Here is an 18,315-nt window from a genome sequence, read left to right on the forward strand (position 1 = left end):
AGTAGGAGTTTGGATGAATGAAGTACTTAAGTGGTTCTTATGAGCGTATGATCTTCTAAGGGTGTATGCAAAAGGCCGTAAGGGATAATTAGCGGAGATATGGTTAGAAAGTGTAGGTAGTGCCAGGAATCGACAGCTCTTTCGTTTCTTCCAAACGCTTAACGTTCATCCTATTACGAAACAATTGCTCGAATTGCATGTGCATAATGAATTAAATGAATGGTTTCCGGAACTTGCTCGAACTGAATAGAAATGGATCATTACCCGACTTCCTGTACGAAGAGATAGCTCAAGGATCTTTACCAATGTACGATCTCGTCGGATAGGCACTGCCTCGGGGGATGAGAGGGGAACATCATACCTACCGGAATTTATAACCACTTGTACAGGGTGGTCTTTGGCAGTCGCCCGTACGCACATCAAGGCCCTCATTTCTTAATATGCGTAGGCTTCGGTATCAATTCGTTATTTAAAGGTGGTACTTAATTATGTGGAAGGTGTCTCGCCATTATTCTGTGAACAATTACACGAGTGGGTATGTTCGGAGGGGCAGTCCATCATATGAAGGGATCCCTTTGTGCTTTGCACGTCCTGACGGGAGAAGCTGCAGCTAAATGATGCTGATGTATCACAGCGCTCACTTTGCATAGATTTATATTTGACAGTGGGTGCGGGTAAGTGGCATAATGGTGGGGCTGGGGAGGACGAACATGGAAAACGATGTAAGCTTTTCGCCAGCCTCCATCGTCCATCTATTGCGAGATGAACATAATCCCACAACAGCTTAATGGCTCTTTATTGTATAGCCAACATCGTGACGGCAAAAACTCGAGTCAGGTAAGCCGAGTAGAAGGAGGGTCACGGAGAATGAGAGAGCTCTGTACATTGGAGGATGACGGGTAGAACACATGCATGCTTCGGGGAAAAAGAATAGAAAAAGCAGAGGAATCAAAACTCAAATGATATGAAAATGCAACATAATTCTCGAGGTAAAAAGCGGGCATAACTATCATACCCGTCCCAAACTATCTAGCCCGTCCCGTTGCGACATATCCCTGCCTTTTGCCTGTCTCGGTGGTCCCTCCCTTCCCTTCTTCGCCCTGCCCCGTCCCCATCACCATCCCCGTGTCCCTTGGACCCTCACCTGACTGGGAGACGGGCAGCACGGGACGACAGGTCACTCCATGACGACCCTGTTCCTCCAGATAGCCGAACACGGCCATACAGCCGCCGAAGAACGTCACGTGCCACAGGTAGGTGAACACCACTGACATGCCTGTAACGGAACAGAGGGGGTTGCCATGGTTACCTGAGGTGTTTAACAGACGATTTCGTAATTTATTGACGTTATGATGGGTCAAAACGTCCGGATATTCGTAAGGTGATGCATGAGGATTTCTTGCCACGGACTTATTTGGCCGGCCGGGACTTCGCAGCAATGTTATCCAAATTGAGTTTTGCTGGCAAGTTGGCAGTCGCATTTACTACAAGCTGGCTTTTAACGGTAGCCTAAAATATCAAAGGATTGCCAAGGCGTGTTTTATTGACAACAAAATGCCTGCATATATGAGAGTTCCCGCTAATGGGCTATGACGTCAACTGGAAATCAATACTGCAACGGCGTGCAACGTACGAACAGCTGTTCATAATTTATTAAGCACACCCGGGCGGGCTTCTTCGTGCAGACAAACACGTCGGAACGACCAGCGTTCGTCCTGCCGTAGCAGCGATCCCTGAGGGTTCGAAGGCCTGTTGACAGCCGTATGTACCCCACGGCATCGTGTCAAGCCACAGTATCGATCGCCCTTGAGCGACGGCGAGCATTGAATGTGACATCAGAGACCGGAGAGGATATGACAGTCTGAGTCTGAGCGGCAAGCGACGGGCAAAGAAGCCGTGTCCCAGAGCGTCATTGCGTTACTCGGTGATCCACGGGTGTCCACGCGTCTGTCCACGGCTGTCCACGGCCCTCACACGGCCGACATATGGTCAGTGAACGCCTGTCCACAGCACAGACCTCCCTTCTCAGTTTCGCCACCCATGTGGTGCAAGCGCCGGCGGTGTTACCTCGAACGCCACTTCTTCGGACAGCTGCGCCTAATAAGACACTCCACAGGCGAGAATACACACATAATGACCGTCACTAATGTAGCCATTCATCAGGCTTCTGGCCACCGGAGGACCGCGCTGCAACTTGGGCTCGTGTTCTGTCGCCTATCAATTCTAGAGAGTGTGCGCGGGGACCACCGTCATGGCCACACTGCGATCGCGGTCGTTTCGATTCCAGAGCCAGCTGTCGCACTAGACCGGCCATCCGTCAGGTCCGTCCGCCGGTGGTCTGGTCAGGGACAGGACCGTCAGTTTGGTCCGAGAACTGGTCTGAGCGCCGCCGGTGAGGTCAGGCGGACTGGTGGGGGAGGGGGGTGAAGGTTTTCCAAGGATTGATGTAACTGTAATTTGGCTCCTGGTCGCCTTTATCTCTCAGCTGTTTGACGTCCACGGCCGAATGCTTAGTGTTTGGTCATTCAGTCCCGGTGTCCTTTGACTACTTTTTTTGTGTTATCAGTTGATCGTTTACTGTTCACCGTCTCCGTCTACTTTCGTCGTCTAGCGCCAACTGTCCATTAATCCGAAACGAATTAATTGTCTGCTGTCCGGTCCCAATAGGCTGAAAAACTTTATAACAACCTCTCACAACTAGCATGCCACATGGCGACATGATTGTCTGCAATGTTGGGTCGCCACCGCACCCTGTCATAAAAGGCGTCTTTAGCAGTGGGAACTGAACCTGAAACATTTCTAGCCATTCCTTGCGGTGCGGACGAATTTCTCTTTTAAAATAGATACTCTCCCACAAATCGGCCGTGACCTAGACAATAGCCGTTTTTACGACGGCCATCTGGTACACATTTGGTGCACATCTGGTACAGATTAGTGCAGATTTGGTCCAATCGGGTTCAGTGTGTCTCTTAGCAGCTATCAGCTAGGGGTGCACTAATTGCTTATATGCCTGCTTTGTCATATTATCAGAGAGCATCATCGATTAAAACACTGAAATGAATTCATAAAATGAAGATATTTGCTGTAAAAGAAATTAGGTGCAGATTTGGTCAAAGCAGGTGCATTCGCCGGATAGGCCGTCGTGAAAACGGCTAATACCAATCAACCATGTAGGCATTCAGGTTCAACCATGCCATGTGGGTTCATCCATCCAGGTAGCCCAATCTATGAAATGTCTCGGTTACACCCTGCCCCTTCCCGCGGCCTCCTGCGTTTGTCTCCCTAAGCCAGTCCTGTACTCGCTCCTGGCGCTCCCTCCCCGTTGCCAGGCGCGCTGCAATGACCCCAATCTGACCCCGTGCTGACCTCGCGCTGACCCGGCCCCTCCCGTTAGTAAGCGGGCCACCCCCAGGGGTCATGACCCGCCTGCCATTCATTCATGGGGACCCGAGCGCTGGCCTGAACTGTAGTGCCCCAAGCTGCGCGAGCTAAATCGAACGCCCTCTTACGCAATCCCACGGCGGTTGGACTCGATCTCAAGTGACCTTGACCTTCAGACAGGCCTGGGAATGGAGGGGGTCCGGGGAGGGGTACCCGGGAGGGGTGGGGTCAGACGGCCGGGCAATTTCGTGCAGAAGTGCTGCCCCACCCCACTGTCTGTGGCCGAGTGCTCGGACGAGCGATGGACAGCCCAGTCAAGGGCAGACACGTCGCAAGGGCCGACCGGTGCTCGGTCAAGCGTGGCAGACCTCAGCCCCGGTGGCATGATCGCCCTCCTAGTGGCGGACATGCAGGACTTCATTCTGAGGGAGTGACGAGCTATGGAACGTGGAAGCAGGGTGGCCAGAGCATTGTAACAGTTAGCGATGATATGCGAGAATTTTCAGGATAGCTCGAGACTGAATTTAGGTATCATGGGCCGACAAAAGAACTTTTTTCATCAAAGCAGTAAGTCGTGAAGCGTCGATCGAAGCAAGAAACGGCGGTAAACAAAACCCAAATTATGTTTAAGCAGCGCTGTTGCGTAAGCTTTCGACCAAAAAAGATACGAAGACGATACTACGGCGTTTGGTAGCGGTTTAACGTAAAAAAAAACCGCCGCATACTGGATTCCTTGCTCGCTTCGTGCACGTAGGTACCTACGTCGTGCAATTACGAGTACATCATCGGACAACGCAGCTCCTCGTACCGGTACGAAAAGCCGGAAAGCAGCAATGCCACTCAGAAACACAGTCTCGGCTGATGGATTTACGAAGATCAGTGCTCTGGCTTAGTCGGTCTAAGCTCCGAAGACGGGTTACGTTGGGGGCAATGTTCCTTCCTTGACCCGGTGGCAGACAGGGAGCCAAATCCTAACAGAGCGACGTCCGACTAACATCCTCGCTTGCATGATTCTGCGCTAGCCGTGACAGCCAGATTGGCTCACGAAGCGGTTTAGAGACGAAAACAGCCCACCGGGCCGTTCTCTGGACCCATCGCGGGAACTCCGGACTCCTGCCGACCAGGCTCAGAGGGACGGGGTAGGATGGGGAGGGAAGGAGGTTGAACCCTGCATTGCTGAGGTGAAGGATACAGGAAAGACGAAACGCTACGTCTCAGCCCCATCTGGCTTTCAGAGGTCATTGCCTACAGTATGATGACAGTATTGTTGTCGAGTTGGATTCAAGGCTTTTCTGTTTAATGTCAGTCAGACGATGACGAAACAGCGCGCGGCTCGTACACAATAAATGGAGAGGATTGACGCAGGAGGCGTGCCGGATGAATCCGGATGAAGGAAAGGGTCCTCCAGCGCTGGGCGCACCTCAAAACAAACGCTTAACGCCACTTCAGCAGCGATGACACAACATATCGGCGCGCTACTCGGATGATCCTCCCTGTTTCCAGGCTAGCACGACGCGTATTCGTCGAAAACAAAGCGGTTTTGTGACGTCAGGAGAGCAAAAAGTCGGTTTTCCCGCCGCTCACGGATCTCAAACGGCTGCATATGCAGCCGAGCACCACTCGTCATCTGCTCAAACATCGCTGATCGCCCCCGGCACCGCCATGCCCTCTGCGACCAGCACGGGGTGGTGGGAAGGAGACCCTCAGTGCTGGTCACGGCGGGGGAGGGAGCCAGCTCAGCACGGGCGACTGACCGCTACTGCCCTTGGAAATGCCCTCTGCAGGCTCACAGACCTCATAGGCGGACTGCACTCTGCTCTATACCGTTTTACTGCCCGGTTGATGAATGGGCTTTGAGCAGCGCAATAGAAGAGCAAGGAGATATTTGGGGTGATCCTTTTTGAAGAAACCGACGGAGAAATGTATCACCATTACCTTCATTTTGCCGAAGGTTGATTGGTTTTGGATCTTGCTCTAGCGTGTGATGACAGTAACCCGGTTGTGACATATGGTACCAGATGGTATTTCGTTCAAGTGACATCATAGACGGCAGGAACACTTACGTCATTCACTACGTTACACAGACGCCATCGGTGCCATTAAAGGAAAGATTTCATGCTCGCAAAGAGGGATTAACACCTGCAGCACTTGCCTCCCATGTGCTAAAAAGTCAGCTGTGTACATGCGTTATCGGCATCACCGTATAGATATCACTGATGCTCAGGAACGCTCCACGATTTGGCTATCTAACGTAACAAATCACGGTTGTCACTGAGAAGGACGACCAGAAATGGTTCTGATAATGGGACGGGAAGCTGCCCATGCCTGGTTGATGTAGTGCGGGAGATACGATCTTCTAAAGCAGGTCATCTAAAGCTTTTAAACTGGTTCCGAAGCAAAACATATCAAAATGTGTCGATAGAATATTGACCTGGTAATGAAACAGTCCTTCAATTAACTTTGAGGTTTCAAACTAAGTAACGTAAAATTAGTTCGAAGTCAATCGAAACCGTTTTAAGTGCAAGCATGGAATCCGACACCAAATGAGCCCAGAGCTACGGACGGAACGGAATGACTGAGGCTCTTATGAAACTCTCAGTTTCTTCGCTACAAAAAGTCTGAAACGCTTCGTTCCTTCGCACCAAGAGGTCTGAAACTCTCTGTTCCTTCGCACCGAGAGCTCCACATGCCTACCGCTCCCCGGGAGGCCGGATGGCCGTAATGCGCCCATTTACCCCCTGCTGGGTCCAGCACCCGACACCGCAGGAAGCCGCCACATCGGTGCAGAGGTCACAAATGTCTCTTTGCAGTCAGACAGACACGATTCTGCAGCGGACAGCCGCATCGGCTGCTGCCCAGACAATCAGACACGAGGGTCAACACACCCGCAGAGCATGCACAGACAGTGCCAAATCCTGCAGACAGGGCAGAATATAAATCGACGCTGTGGGAGCCAGACGTAATCGGTCAGGGTCAGACGGGGTCAGACAAGGCTAGACGGGGTCAGATGGGGTGAGACAGGGTCAGATGGAGTGAGACGGGGTCAGACGTGGTTAGTCGGGTCAAATAAACGGATACGGGGTCATACGAGGTCAGAAAGCCATAGACAAAAAGTAAACTTTGCACAGGCATAGGAAATGGCGTGCAATGCATGTGTAAATGAGCGTTGACGGAGCGTTGACGGACAGGATACTGATTCGACCGCTAGCCATGCGATTCGAACTGACCAGCCGCGCAGCCGGCGCTATAGGCCATGACACACATATGTAAATTAGTCTGACATCCTCAAGGACAGACGCATTTTAAGTGCAATGCCCAACGTAACAATGATATACAGCAAGCTGCTCAGACGGAAGAGAGGGAAGCTCATGAATTATATATGCTTAAACAGAATGGCGAAAGTGGCTGGTTTGACTACTGTTGCCGAAGCAGAATACCGAATCCATTTGCACCTATGTAAGGAAGTGTGGGACTGTTGTTAGTCCCCTGTTAACTGCCGTAAAGAACGACATCAATGCAGCACATTGAATACTTGCTAATAAATCTTCCAGATGCAGATGCAACAAACAACGGGAAGCATTGTTAGAAAAGTTCAGCAAGTTTCTTGCAGTCACTGATGTATGTAGACTCCAGATCCGAATGACCGATGGCTACGGTTCTGCCATTCAAAGAACTAAGAAGCATCGCAGAATCTAATTAGCATCCGTACCTATATCCACGATTCACCTCAACGTTTCTCCTTGAACCCACATCGGCTATAGCAAACTCCGATTTCACGTATAACTATCACTGGGGGAGGGAGGAGCATGGCGCGCGCCTGGGGGTGCAGTCTGTCTGAGCACCACTTTGGTATGTCCGGGTGCAGGCCAGACTGCGCCGTGGGTGCAGTCTGAGTATCGCGAAGGATATGCGAGCGATCAGACTGCGTCTTCAATCTATGTAGATATCGCGAATGGTAGTATGTCCGAGAGCGGAAACGTCTACGTCCCGCCTGCGGAAATGTGCGTATGAGAGCCACCCAACCGAACTAGACGCGTCAGACACGTAAGAGACGCAACAGGGTGACTCCAGGAAGTGGTTTCGCAGGTGCCGCGCAGAGCTTGCAATCTAAGGTTGGCGGTTGCAACTTGCAAGGTCGTGGCAATGCAGATCGGTTTGCTGCGTAATTAGGTCCTTCACGGTGACGTAATCACTCACACTAAGGCGTTAGGCGAGTCTAGGAAACTTTTTAGAGCAAATTTGGGTGTGTAGTCAATTGATGATATGGTATGTAAGCAATTGAGAGGCTGCCCAAGAGTAAAATGTTTTTATTTTATGCTGAATTTACCCAGGGAAAAAACCAGCAGTACAACTAGAGGATAATTCAACTGATGGGAAAATTATTCAACGTAATGTTATACACCACTGGTTACGAATATCGTCAGCTCATCTTCATCCTTCCTGGCTGAGCGTCCTAAATCACACTGCCTCGTACACACACGCCGCACAACAGACACTCAGCACCACTTCAAACGGAAAATGACGACTTTCTACACGAGGCAGAGCACAAACAACTCCGCAACTCAGCAGTCACTGCAGTCAGCCGGCAGTTTGGGGCTCACCTCACTGGTTACGATAACACGCACCTACCCGTCTACTATCGACAGGCCGTGTCGAAACTGCAAGGGCGAGTAACTTCACCAACGAAGTTGGTGAAGGCTTGTTCTTAGGCTGCGGTTGCGTGAAAACTGTGACCGCTAAGTGACGTCTAATTTTGGATGTCTGCCGGTAAGCAGTGTGTTGAAAGGTGGAGAAGAATATAAACGGAGCAAGAGGTAAAAAGAAAAGTAGAAGAGAGACTACTGAAAAGGAAAGAGATGAAAAGAAAGAGATCAAAAAGAAATACTAAAAAAGAAAATGGACAGAAAAATGGATGTAAATATGGACATAGACTAGCAAACAGCCGACAGAATGTCATATAGGTACTCACCGGTGTAGACGCAGAAGATCTGCACGCTGGGGAAGGGCGTGACGGCGCCCACCCAGAAGGAGAACATGTCGGTCAGGGAGGTGATGGTGATGGAGACAGCCGCCTCCTCGTAGGCGTGCGACAGCCTGACCGGCACCGGGTCCTGCAGACGCGTCCGGCGCCACGCCGCCAGCATCACGAACGTGTCGTCAATGCCGATACCTGCCAGGCGAGAGGTGGAGAGGTGGTTAGATATGGTTGGTTTTAAATAAAATAAGTATTTTGTACGATGTCTGCATTTGCAAGAAAATGCGCTGGGGTAAACGAATACCGAAGCTGTTGTTATGCTGCTCGCCCGTGGCTCAAAAACGAGTTCAACATAAAAAGAACTCGGATGTTGCGTTGTTACGTAACAATGCTTATTTTTGGTGTTTTCGGTGCAGAAGCACTCTACATACAATCTCTTATTACGCATCATTTTGCAATCAGCAGACAGAAAATAGCTAGTCCGACTGGTTTTCAGTATAATTACCCTTGTTTGTTTCGCAACGTATGAGCTAATAGGTACAGGCAGGGGAGATATTCGCTAACACATTACATAACGCGAAACTCAACAGTCATCCTGCGCGCACAAAATACCTACCTATCCGTAACTAATGCTGCAAAACATTGGAATTTACTTCTTTATACGCTAGCCAGCTGACAAGTAATCTAATCCTTGCGATTTATGTCCCTGCGCCAGGGTGCCTTTTTCGTATTTTTCGTATTATCGTGGATAATGTAAGGTTGAAAATAGTTGTGCTCGTGTCGAAGACGCTCTCTCGCAATTTTTCTTTCGAATTCGACAGTGGACAATGGACAAACGAACCCATTGATCACATTGTCTGAGGGTGTTGCGTCGCGACAGGCTCCTCTCCACTCCACAAATGCGCCCATTTTCTGTACCCTCACCACATCTGTACCGTTCTATGGCGGCCTGTCTGTCTCAGTAAGACAGGCACACGCGTGATTGCGCCTTTACCAGGCCGCGTTGTTGTGGGAGGCTCTGTCCTACCACAAGACCGCCGACTGATGGACAGATAATCCCTGCCAGACAGGCGGCGGCAAAACACTGCGCTGTACGGCACAGGGTAATTCCAGACAAGGCCGGTCACCCCTGTCGCTGGGCAGCACTGCAGTGGCCGCGCTGCCCGCGGTCTCTCATTGCTCGGCCAAGGACAGCAGGTTCAGTCCCAGGTGCTCCGATTCCGGAGATGACGCGTGTCTGAGCCGAGGAGCAGCTTCGGGGGCGGCGGTGGAGAGTGACTCAGCTTTCCGAGTCGTGACACGCTCGGTCATTGGTCGCAAACTCGTCAGGAGTTCGTAGTAAGCGGAGGGTCTCGGCGCCGGTTAGTGACGTGGTTGGAGATGGTGCTGCAGCGTTCCAGACGGAGTGACTCCGCGTCTGTGCAGCATGGTCTCGGCTGGCACCCCGCGAGGCGGGGAGGAGCTCAGGCGGCGGGGGAGAGACGGGGGCGCCATGGGACGACGCCTCGAAGGCCGGCCCTGCCGCATCAATGGCGCTCGCCGCTCGCCCCAGTGCGCCTGTCATGGCCGGGGTGCGACGGACGGCCGACGAGGTGGTCTAGGGTCGACGACCCGCCGCCTCCCCGGGCTGGCCAGACAGCGCCTCGGGCGCTCCCCCGGGCCGAGCCGCCCGGCGCTCACGCATGTGCGTGCCTCCAATCGGAATTTATGGCGTGAGGAGCGGTCGACGCACATTAAAAGTACAATGCGTTGGTTATAATTCCACGCACCTCCTAAACGCCTCAATTTATGAGCCGTCAGTTCATCATTTCGCCGAAGGGGAGTGGGCAGTAGACTGCTCGTCTGGGAGATGGGATGAATTATCAGGAAAGTTGCCAGAGGGGTCACAGGTAGGCGAGCGCTGAAATAGACTGCTGAAACGTGCCACATCACAGGGAAGTGGAGAAGAGCGCGCATGGAATAAAGTGGACCAGAGTATGGCTAATGCTGTCCATAAAAATAAAGTATGCGAATGCTTAAGTGTACCACCAGTGATGAGGGCGAATAATTCACAGCCGATGAAGCATGAGCGTCTGTTCTGCCAGGCATTAAGAGATATTTGACAAATTTCGCATAAAAAGAGACGATAAAATAAAACAAAACTAGTAAGGAGAAGGTCTAAACTCTAAACCCATGACATCTGCAACACGTATGCAAATATATGGTCTAGCACACATTTAACTTCAGCATCAATTACAAGGTAAATGTGATTGGCGATATCAAATTTCCTATTGCGTATCTCTTTTCATACCCCGACCTATAAATAGGCAAAGCTGCTAGTAATCGTTCCCATCTATACCACACCCTGGTCAAATTCTGGATAAAGCACTGCTGTCAACATTCCAGTGTTACGTGGAATCGTAAAGACAAATCGCAGGCTGCTTTATCGTATATTTGTTTAATTGCTGAGTTACATAAGGAGTTGCGATCGATTGCAAGTACAGTGTCTGCGATAAGCTGCGCAGGAAGGCTCACTAGTGTTTCGTTTACGTGATCGACGATATTGTCTGCACCAAAATGGACTCCCTTGTAAGAACCGGTAGCTATAATACCAAAATTGATAGCCTTATGATATTCCTCCTCGACTTTCCCACGTAGAAGTCCGAGAAAAGTTTAATATTCAAAGTTAACCGGAGCAGTTCATTAGTCTGAACTATTCAGGCTGAGCTACTTTACGGGGATATATAGTACGTGGCAATAAACTCGGATATGAGGTATCGCGACCTGATTATGAATCATGTAGCCGCTATACAGCCAGACAGCCTTCAAATAGAAACCATCTGCCTCCGGTCATAGCCAGACGCATAAAGCGGCCCTAATCCGACCTGATAGTAGGTAACCGGCCTGGGTAGACTGAGGCGCTCCTGGAAGGCAGTTTCGTCCGGCAGACGGCGCCGCGTTTCACAAGACGTGCTGCATTTCGGCACATGAACCCACCATGTCAGACAGGTTGGACGGTGTCTGGTGAAATGAGAAAGTGCTTTGACCCGACCTCGCATGTTGCTTTGACCCGGGTCGCTTGGTGACAGCGATGACAAATTGTTCGCCGGCGACCCGAGAAAATCGATTTGGATCACGTGCAGATGAAACGGTAAAATCCTAGTTTTATCATGTATGTGCGCCTATTACAGCGGCAATCATGAATCTTTATTCCTGACTGCCGCTATCCCCTCACCTAATTTCCATTGACATCTCCATCCAGCGCTGCCGGAGCATAGGGTTCAGTGTTCCGGGTAGTCTCTTGCGGCCGACTTCACTCGGTAATAATCCTTCATTTCATGCAGGAGCGCTCGGGGCGACCGTGACCGCCGGCGTGGGCCACAGATCACATGGACGGCTCTCATCAAGGGAACAGTGGTTACCGGGTCCGTATGTGTCCGATACGGGGGGATTATGTGTCCGTAAGTGGGACCGGAGGGTACACGGCGCGCCGGTCAATGACCACAGAATGCTCAAGAAGAGGGTTTGATTAATTGGCAGTACCCGTATATAACGATGCCCGATGGCAATATTGAACAGTTACTCAGAAGACTGATGACCGTGCAAGCATACCGTTTTCCATTGCTGCATTGGCTCAAGGCCTAAGCAAGAGCAAACACCTACTACAAAGTTCTGGTCAGCATACGTCATAACCGAGATGCGCAGTGGCTACCACTTAGTGGCACTGCGCACTGCGCGGGCTTTCCGAGGCCGGAGGGGCGAGTGAGAAGGGGACATCCTGCCCCTGCGGTGGCCCCGCGGCTGCGGCCCCTCTGCAAAGGGCAGCCGCCGTCCAACCGCCGACCGAAGCAGCCACGGTTAGATGACCCGTCAACGACCACTTGCTTTCAATGTCACTCGTGCCCTCCGGACTGAAAATGACCGTGCAGGGGCTCGTTCCGGTGCTTTGCCATCATCCTGCTGCCTAAGGCGAGCCCATTCCACGCTGCGAGAAAGTTGAGTGACCGGATGGATGTTAGTTTTTCGCACACGCATGCAGTACGCACATTCATGTTCACCTCGCTCGTGCACTGGCGAAGAGGGCATTGAGCTGACCGATGTGTGCACAGAGCACTGAAAACGTGACCCTGGCTGCCAGCCATTGGAACAGAGAGATGGAAGCCGGAAGAAGGCTGACATTCAAGGCTATCCGCCCATATGCCAGTGACCTGAGTTGTTTGTATTTCAACGAGCTCTTTTATGCCTAACTCAGAAAGCGAATCAAAACGCAAGAGAAGAATGCTAATGTATGCGTAACTGCTACTCCACAGAATAAGCAAGTGCGAACAGAGTTCACACAACCCTACCAACAAGCCACGCCTCCCTTTGAAAAAGCGGCTGCGAACGAACGTCGGTCCCAGATCCGGCGGAAATTCTGACTCATAAATATTCCGTAAACGCACAGAGTGCGGCGGGCACCTATTCACCAGGCTCACGGAGCGCCACGCATACCGTTCACAACACCCTTGTTCTCAGCCCTCTCACGTGCAGGGGTGCAGTGCAGTGCCGTCAGTGGCCTTGGCATCGTTGGGCTGTCCTGCCGCCGACTGGACAGTCCGCAGGAAGCATCTGCCTCCTTGCGATGCCGAGATGTCGCGGAAAGGATCTCCAAGTCTGCTGACTTTGAGAGACTCATCAGCGGCTTAGGATTCGTCTGGACTCGCGAAGTTGATATCCGAGTGAGACCATATGAATTTCCGAGCCAAACCACATTAATTTCCGGGCCAGCCCATTCGATTCGGTCGCACCTGGCGAGCTAGGACACTTCCTGTCCTGCTATCTGCAGTCCCTGTCGAGGCTGGTCCGGCCTGCCGGCAGGCTTCAACACCTGCTGTCCGGTCAGATCGGTCAGGGTCGAACCCGTCTCCTCTGTCAGACATGACCGCACCGACAGCCGGCCCCGGAGGCGCCGCGAATTTACATCCCTCATCGCGAACCATTGCAATGTGTCACGCGTGACGGCACCGGAAAGTGACGGCGCCAGCTGCAGACGTCACGTGCGGTGTGACGTGACCTTCTCACCAAGGTGGTGAGTCCGTCTTCTGCCAGCATGTTACATGACACCGGGAAACCTCCGCGGGAGTTTGTCACCTGCGGAGCTGCGATTTGCATCTCTGATTGGTCTCGCCTGCATGAAAACGACGCACCTGCCAGACCACAAGACGGTGGGAGTGGAATATGATCAGGGGCGTCGCCACGGGTCCCCAACTTGTACGGACACATTCTGTCAGCCGTAATACTCGTCAGATGCGTTAGCCCACGCGGATCCAGGGAGGGTGTTTTTCGTCCTCCCCTTCCCCCCTCCCCCCCCCCCCCCCACACACACATCTCGGACGATTAGTTGCGATAGCCCCCCAATGCCTAGTGGTTTCGGGAAAAATACAAACACATTTTTGATACCAACCTACATTAGGTCAAAGGGTTAGCGACATTAGGTCAAAGGTTAGCGACCACGAGCTGCGACTTTTTGCAGATTTCTTCACCAAAAAAGGTCCTAGACCTAAAGCAGTGGTACCAACACATTGGTCATGTCAAGACGCGTCGAATGAGATATAGGTTGTTTGAAAAGGTCAGTTTTATGTTGACCTCATGTGAACTCGAATGGCCTATGGTTGACGTTTACACATGATCAGTCTCATTTGCATGGGCGTCGCCACCACTACGGACACTACGGACAGTGTCCGTACAAGTTTTGGAAGGCCCGAAAACTTGTACGGAATGTCCGTACAAGTTTGGTCGACCACAAATGCAGTCTTCGCACATGTTTGAAGTAGCTTAAAGCTTATCAGACCTCTATTTGTGGTTAAAGTTACGATCCAAGGCCGCCCAAAAGTCAATGTCACGCAAAAGTAGGTATACAGGGTGTAACGAAATTATTCGTACATCTATTTTTTTATTTATTAGAACTCAGCCCGGCCGCGACCGCCAAAGCCGCGCTTTGCCAAGTGGTTAGGAGAGTTGTCAAGATAGCGACAAGGAAACGACAACAATCAATCTGCAGATTAACTTGTATTCTTGGCAAGGCAGATAATAAGAAGGCCCACATCATAACCCACCACTATCCAGTCCACCCTTTAACTTGGTTCTTCTGCCCATCAAACTGAAAAAGACAACGCAATGGACGGGAAAATAGCTAGCTTTGGCCTCACGCCAAGACACATCCACTGCACTGGTCGAAGGAAGACATGAGCGTTTGGTGGAGTGGGCAGCTATTCGCGCTGTATTGTCCTTTGAACCGTCAAAGCGGCCTTGTTGGCTGCCTGCAGTAACTCAAACGTGCCGGCCGTCACCGGCGTCAAACATCCGGCCAAGATCCAGATCTGAAACATGTTCAGCTTATGTGCGATGTTCCAGCTGTGCATTGTGTCACAGAAGACCACCTTCAGTGACGAGTATTACCGAAGCAGCATCCTGGCAAACAAATAATTAATTGGAGCCGCTCAACCGGACGGCACGGGAGGGCTCGATTTCTCAAAGCGCACTGATGTTTGATTCAAGCCACGCTGCCTTCGTGCAGGCTGGAGCGTTACATTAAAGTCCGTATAGGAGAATGAGAAGTGACGCCGAGAGAAGCTCTTATCCTTCTGGACTGACGGGCTACGACTTGGAAATAGTTGTCATCCTGATTTCATAGAGATCTTAACCCGCGCCCCACTGGGGTCTGTGTATAACACGCCCTACTGGGGGGGGGGGGGGGGCTATTCATAGCCCCCCCTCCTAACTCCGAAACTACTGGGCCGATCGTAAAAATTCAAACGGCGTCTGATAGCCCCGGAAAACTGTCGAGCGAAACTTAATTTCATTGACCTCGAGGTCACCGATGACGTCACAGGTCAGGTCAAAGTAAAAATTATTAGCACTTTGGCTTGTTCACATTTTGGGCTCTGGCCGCCGTCGTACAAGTCAGATCAGGCTCATTTTTGGTTTCCACACTCGTGAACAGATTCTCTAGATACCTTGAGGGTACCAAACTTGTACTTTGATTTTCAGGTCAGGGTCAGGTCATCACAGGTCACGAAAATATTATATCATGCGTCGGTCACGTGACACATGTTTTATGGTCCATTTAGGCCATAGATTTCGAATTTGATGTCGTCTGTGTCATTCGAGGTCATTTTGGGTCGAATTTAGCTTAGTTCAGGTCACTTTCAGGTCAAAAAAGGTCAAATTTTGAAGTTAGAATTTTTCAACAAAAAAGGTGTCTATTGGATGCAGTTTGAGCTCAGGAACACGATGGTGCCATTTATATTGGTGTACGATGTCAAATACGTACTGAAAAATTGATTTGAAAAATTAATAATTGTGAATTTTTTGCAAAAATGCGTATAACTTGGCCATTTTTGAAGATATTTAGCTAAAACTTGCTAGAGTTAGTCATAATCATGCGTTCTGTCACATATATTCCGGTTTTTTCGAAAAGTCAAAAACTTTTTGAAAAATAATATAAAAATATAAATTTTGAATATTGTTATATAAAATTTTCAAAATTTTCAAAAATTTTGAAAATCCGAGATAGCAGTTTGATAGCGCGGTCAATTCTGAGTCCTTTCATGCAAAGAAATTGGATCTAGCTTAAAAACTGAGCTCTTGGGAGCGATTGCCGTGGTTCAATGTTTTGCGTCGAAATCGGACGAACATGACGTCACTCTGACGTCATTTCCGGCCGACCTATGGTAGCTACGAAGTTCAAATTTTGACACAAGGTGTCAAATTGATGCAGCCGAAGGTACTGAAAGTTTGGCGTCGATCCGTCAAGCGGTTTGGAAGTTATTGCAGAAAAACGGGAGGGGGGGCTATAAATAGCCCCCCAGTGGGGCGCGGGTTAAGGATTTTTGTCCAGCGGGAGGTGAATAAGGGGACTCCCGTCACCAGGACCGCCCAACTGTATCTGGGCACATGCTAATACGGCGTCTGTCCACATCAAACCTACTGCTTGAAAACCCAGTAGCTGCAATGTTTCAGGCATTTGTAAATATGATCTTATGAAAGCTGGCGATATCTCCATCAAAAGGAAAACCCCAGGCTGTCTTGTTTCTTAATTACAGCGGGAAGAAACGTGACCGGATAATTTCGTTACACCCTGTATCCTTCTATAGGCTATTTTACTGATACGTCAGTCATATTACATTTAATTATGTCACTTTTGTCATCCTGAGGCTCTAAATAAATGCTTAGATCAAAAGGAATGACAAAATCGTGGCCAGTGACTTCAAATACAGCAAATGAGACTGATCATGTGTAAACGTCAACCATAGGCCATTCGAGTTCACATGAGGTCAACATAAAACTGACCTTTTCAAACAACCTATATCTCATTCGACGCGTCTTGACATGACCAATGTGTTGGTACCACTGCTTTAGGTCTAGGACCTTTTTTGGTGAAGAAATCTGCAAAAAGTCGCAGCTCGTGGTCGCTAACCTTTGACCTAATGTCGCTAACCCTTTGACCTAATGTAGGTTGGTATCAAAAATGTGTTTGTATTTTTCCCGAAACCACTAGGCATTGGGGGGCTATCGCAACTAATCGTCCGAGATGTGTGTGTGGGGGGGGGGGAGGGGGGAAGGGGAGGACGAAAAACACCCTCCCTGGATCCGCGTGGGCTAACGCATCTGACGAGTATTACGGCTGACAGAATGTGTCCGTACAAGTTGGGGACCCGTGGCGACGCCCCTGCTCATTTGCTGTATTTGAAGTCACTGGCCACGATTTTGTCATTCCTTTTGATCTAAGCATTTATTTAGAGCCTCAGGATGACAAAAGTGACATAATTAAATGTAATATGACTGACGTATCAGTAAAATAGCCTATAGAAGGATACAGGGTGTAACGAAATTATCCGGTCACGTTTCTTCCCGCTGTAATTAAGAAACAAGACAGCCTGGGGTTTTCCTTTTGATGGAGATATCGCCAGCTTTCATAAGATCATATTTACAAATGCCTGAAACATTGCAGCTACTGGGTTTTCAAGCAGTAGGTTTGATGTGGACAGACGCCGTATTAGCATGTGCCCAGATACAGTTGGGCGGTCCTGGTGACGGGAGTCCCCTTATTCACCTCCCGCTGGACAAAAATCCTTAACCCGCGCCCCACTGGGGGGCTATTTATAGCCCCCCCTCCCGTTTTTCTGCAATAACTTCCAAACCGCTTGACGGATCGACGCCAAACTTTCAGTACCTTCGGCTGCATCAATTTGACACCTTGTGTCAAAATTTGAACTTCGTAGCTACCATAGGTCGGCCGGAAATGACGTCAGAGTGACGTCATGTTCGTCCGATTTCGACGCAAAACATTGAACCACGGCAATCGCTCCCAAGAGCTCAGTTTTTAAGCTAGATCCAATTTCTTTGCATGAAAGGACTCAGAATTGACCGCGCTATCAAACTGCTATCTCGGATTTTCAAAATTTTTGAAAATTTTGAAAATTTTATATAACAATATTCAAAATTTATATTTTTATATTATTTTTCAAAAAGTTTTTGACTTTTCGAAAAAAAACCGGAATATATGTGACAGAACGCATGATTATGACTAACTCTAGCAAGTTTTAGCTAAATATCTTCAAAAATGGCCAAGTTATACGCATTTTTGCAAAAAATTCACAATTATTAATTTTTCAAATCAATTTTTCAGTACGTATTTGACATCGTACACCAATATAAATGGCACCATCGTGTTCCTGAGCTCAAACTGCATCCAATAGACACCTTTTTTGTTGAAAAATTCTAACTTCAAAATTTGACCTTTTTTGACCTGAAAGTGACCTGAACTAAGCTAAATTCGACCCAAAATGACCTCGAATGACACAGACGACATCAAATTCGAAATCTATGGCCTAAATGGACCATAAAACATGTGTCACGTGACCGACGCATGATATAATATTTTCGTGACCTGTGATGACCTGACCCTGACCTGAAAATCAAAGTACAAGTTTGGTACC

The 18,315-nt window shown here is 49.6% G+C and overlaps 1 protein-coding gene across 1 annotated transcript in view; it reads right to left on the reverse strand.

Moving 5' to 3' along the window:
* The window catches only part of LOC122367121 (patched domain-containing protein 3-like), a 58,839-nt gene that overhangs the window by 6,841 nt on the left and 33,683 nt on the right, over window positions 1–18,315 (reverse strand). The window contains exons 4-5 of the mRNA XM_043339937.1: window positions 8,351–8,551; window positions 1,145–1,276 (exon numbers count right to left, since the gene is read on the reverse strand). Of these exons, the coding sequence (XP_043195872.1) occupies window positions 1,145–1,276; window positions 8,351–8,551 (333 nt within the window). The remainder of the gene's footprint in view (window positions 1–1,144; window positions 1,277–8,350; window positions 8,552–18,315) is intronic.

This window comes from Amphibalanus amphitrite, unplaced genomic scaffold (genome assembly GCF_019059575.1).
Source record: "Amphibalanus amphitrite isolate SeventyFive unplaced genomic scaffold, NRLGWU_Aamphi_draft 000852F_arrow, whole genome shotgun sequence".
NCBI lineage: Eukaryota > Metazoa > Arthropoda > Thecostraca > Balanomorpha > Balanidae > Amphibalanus > Amphibalanus amphitrite.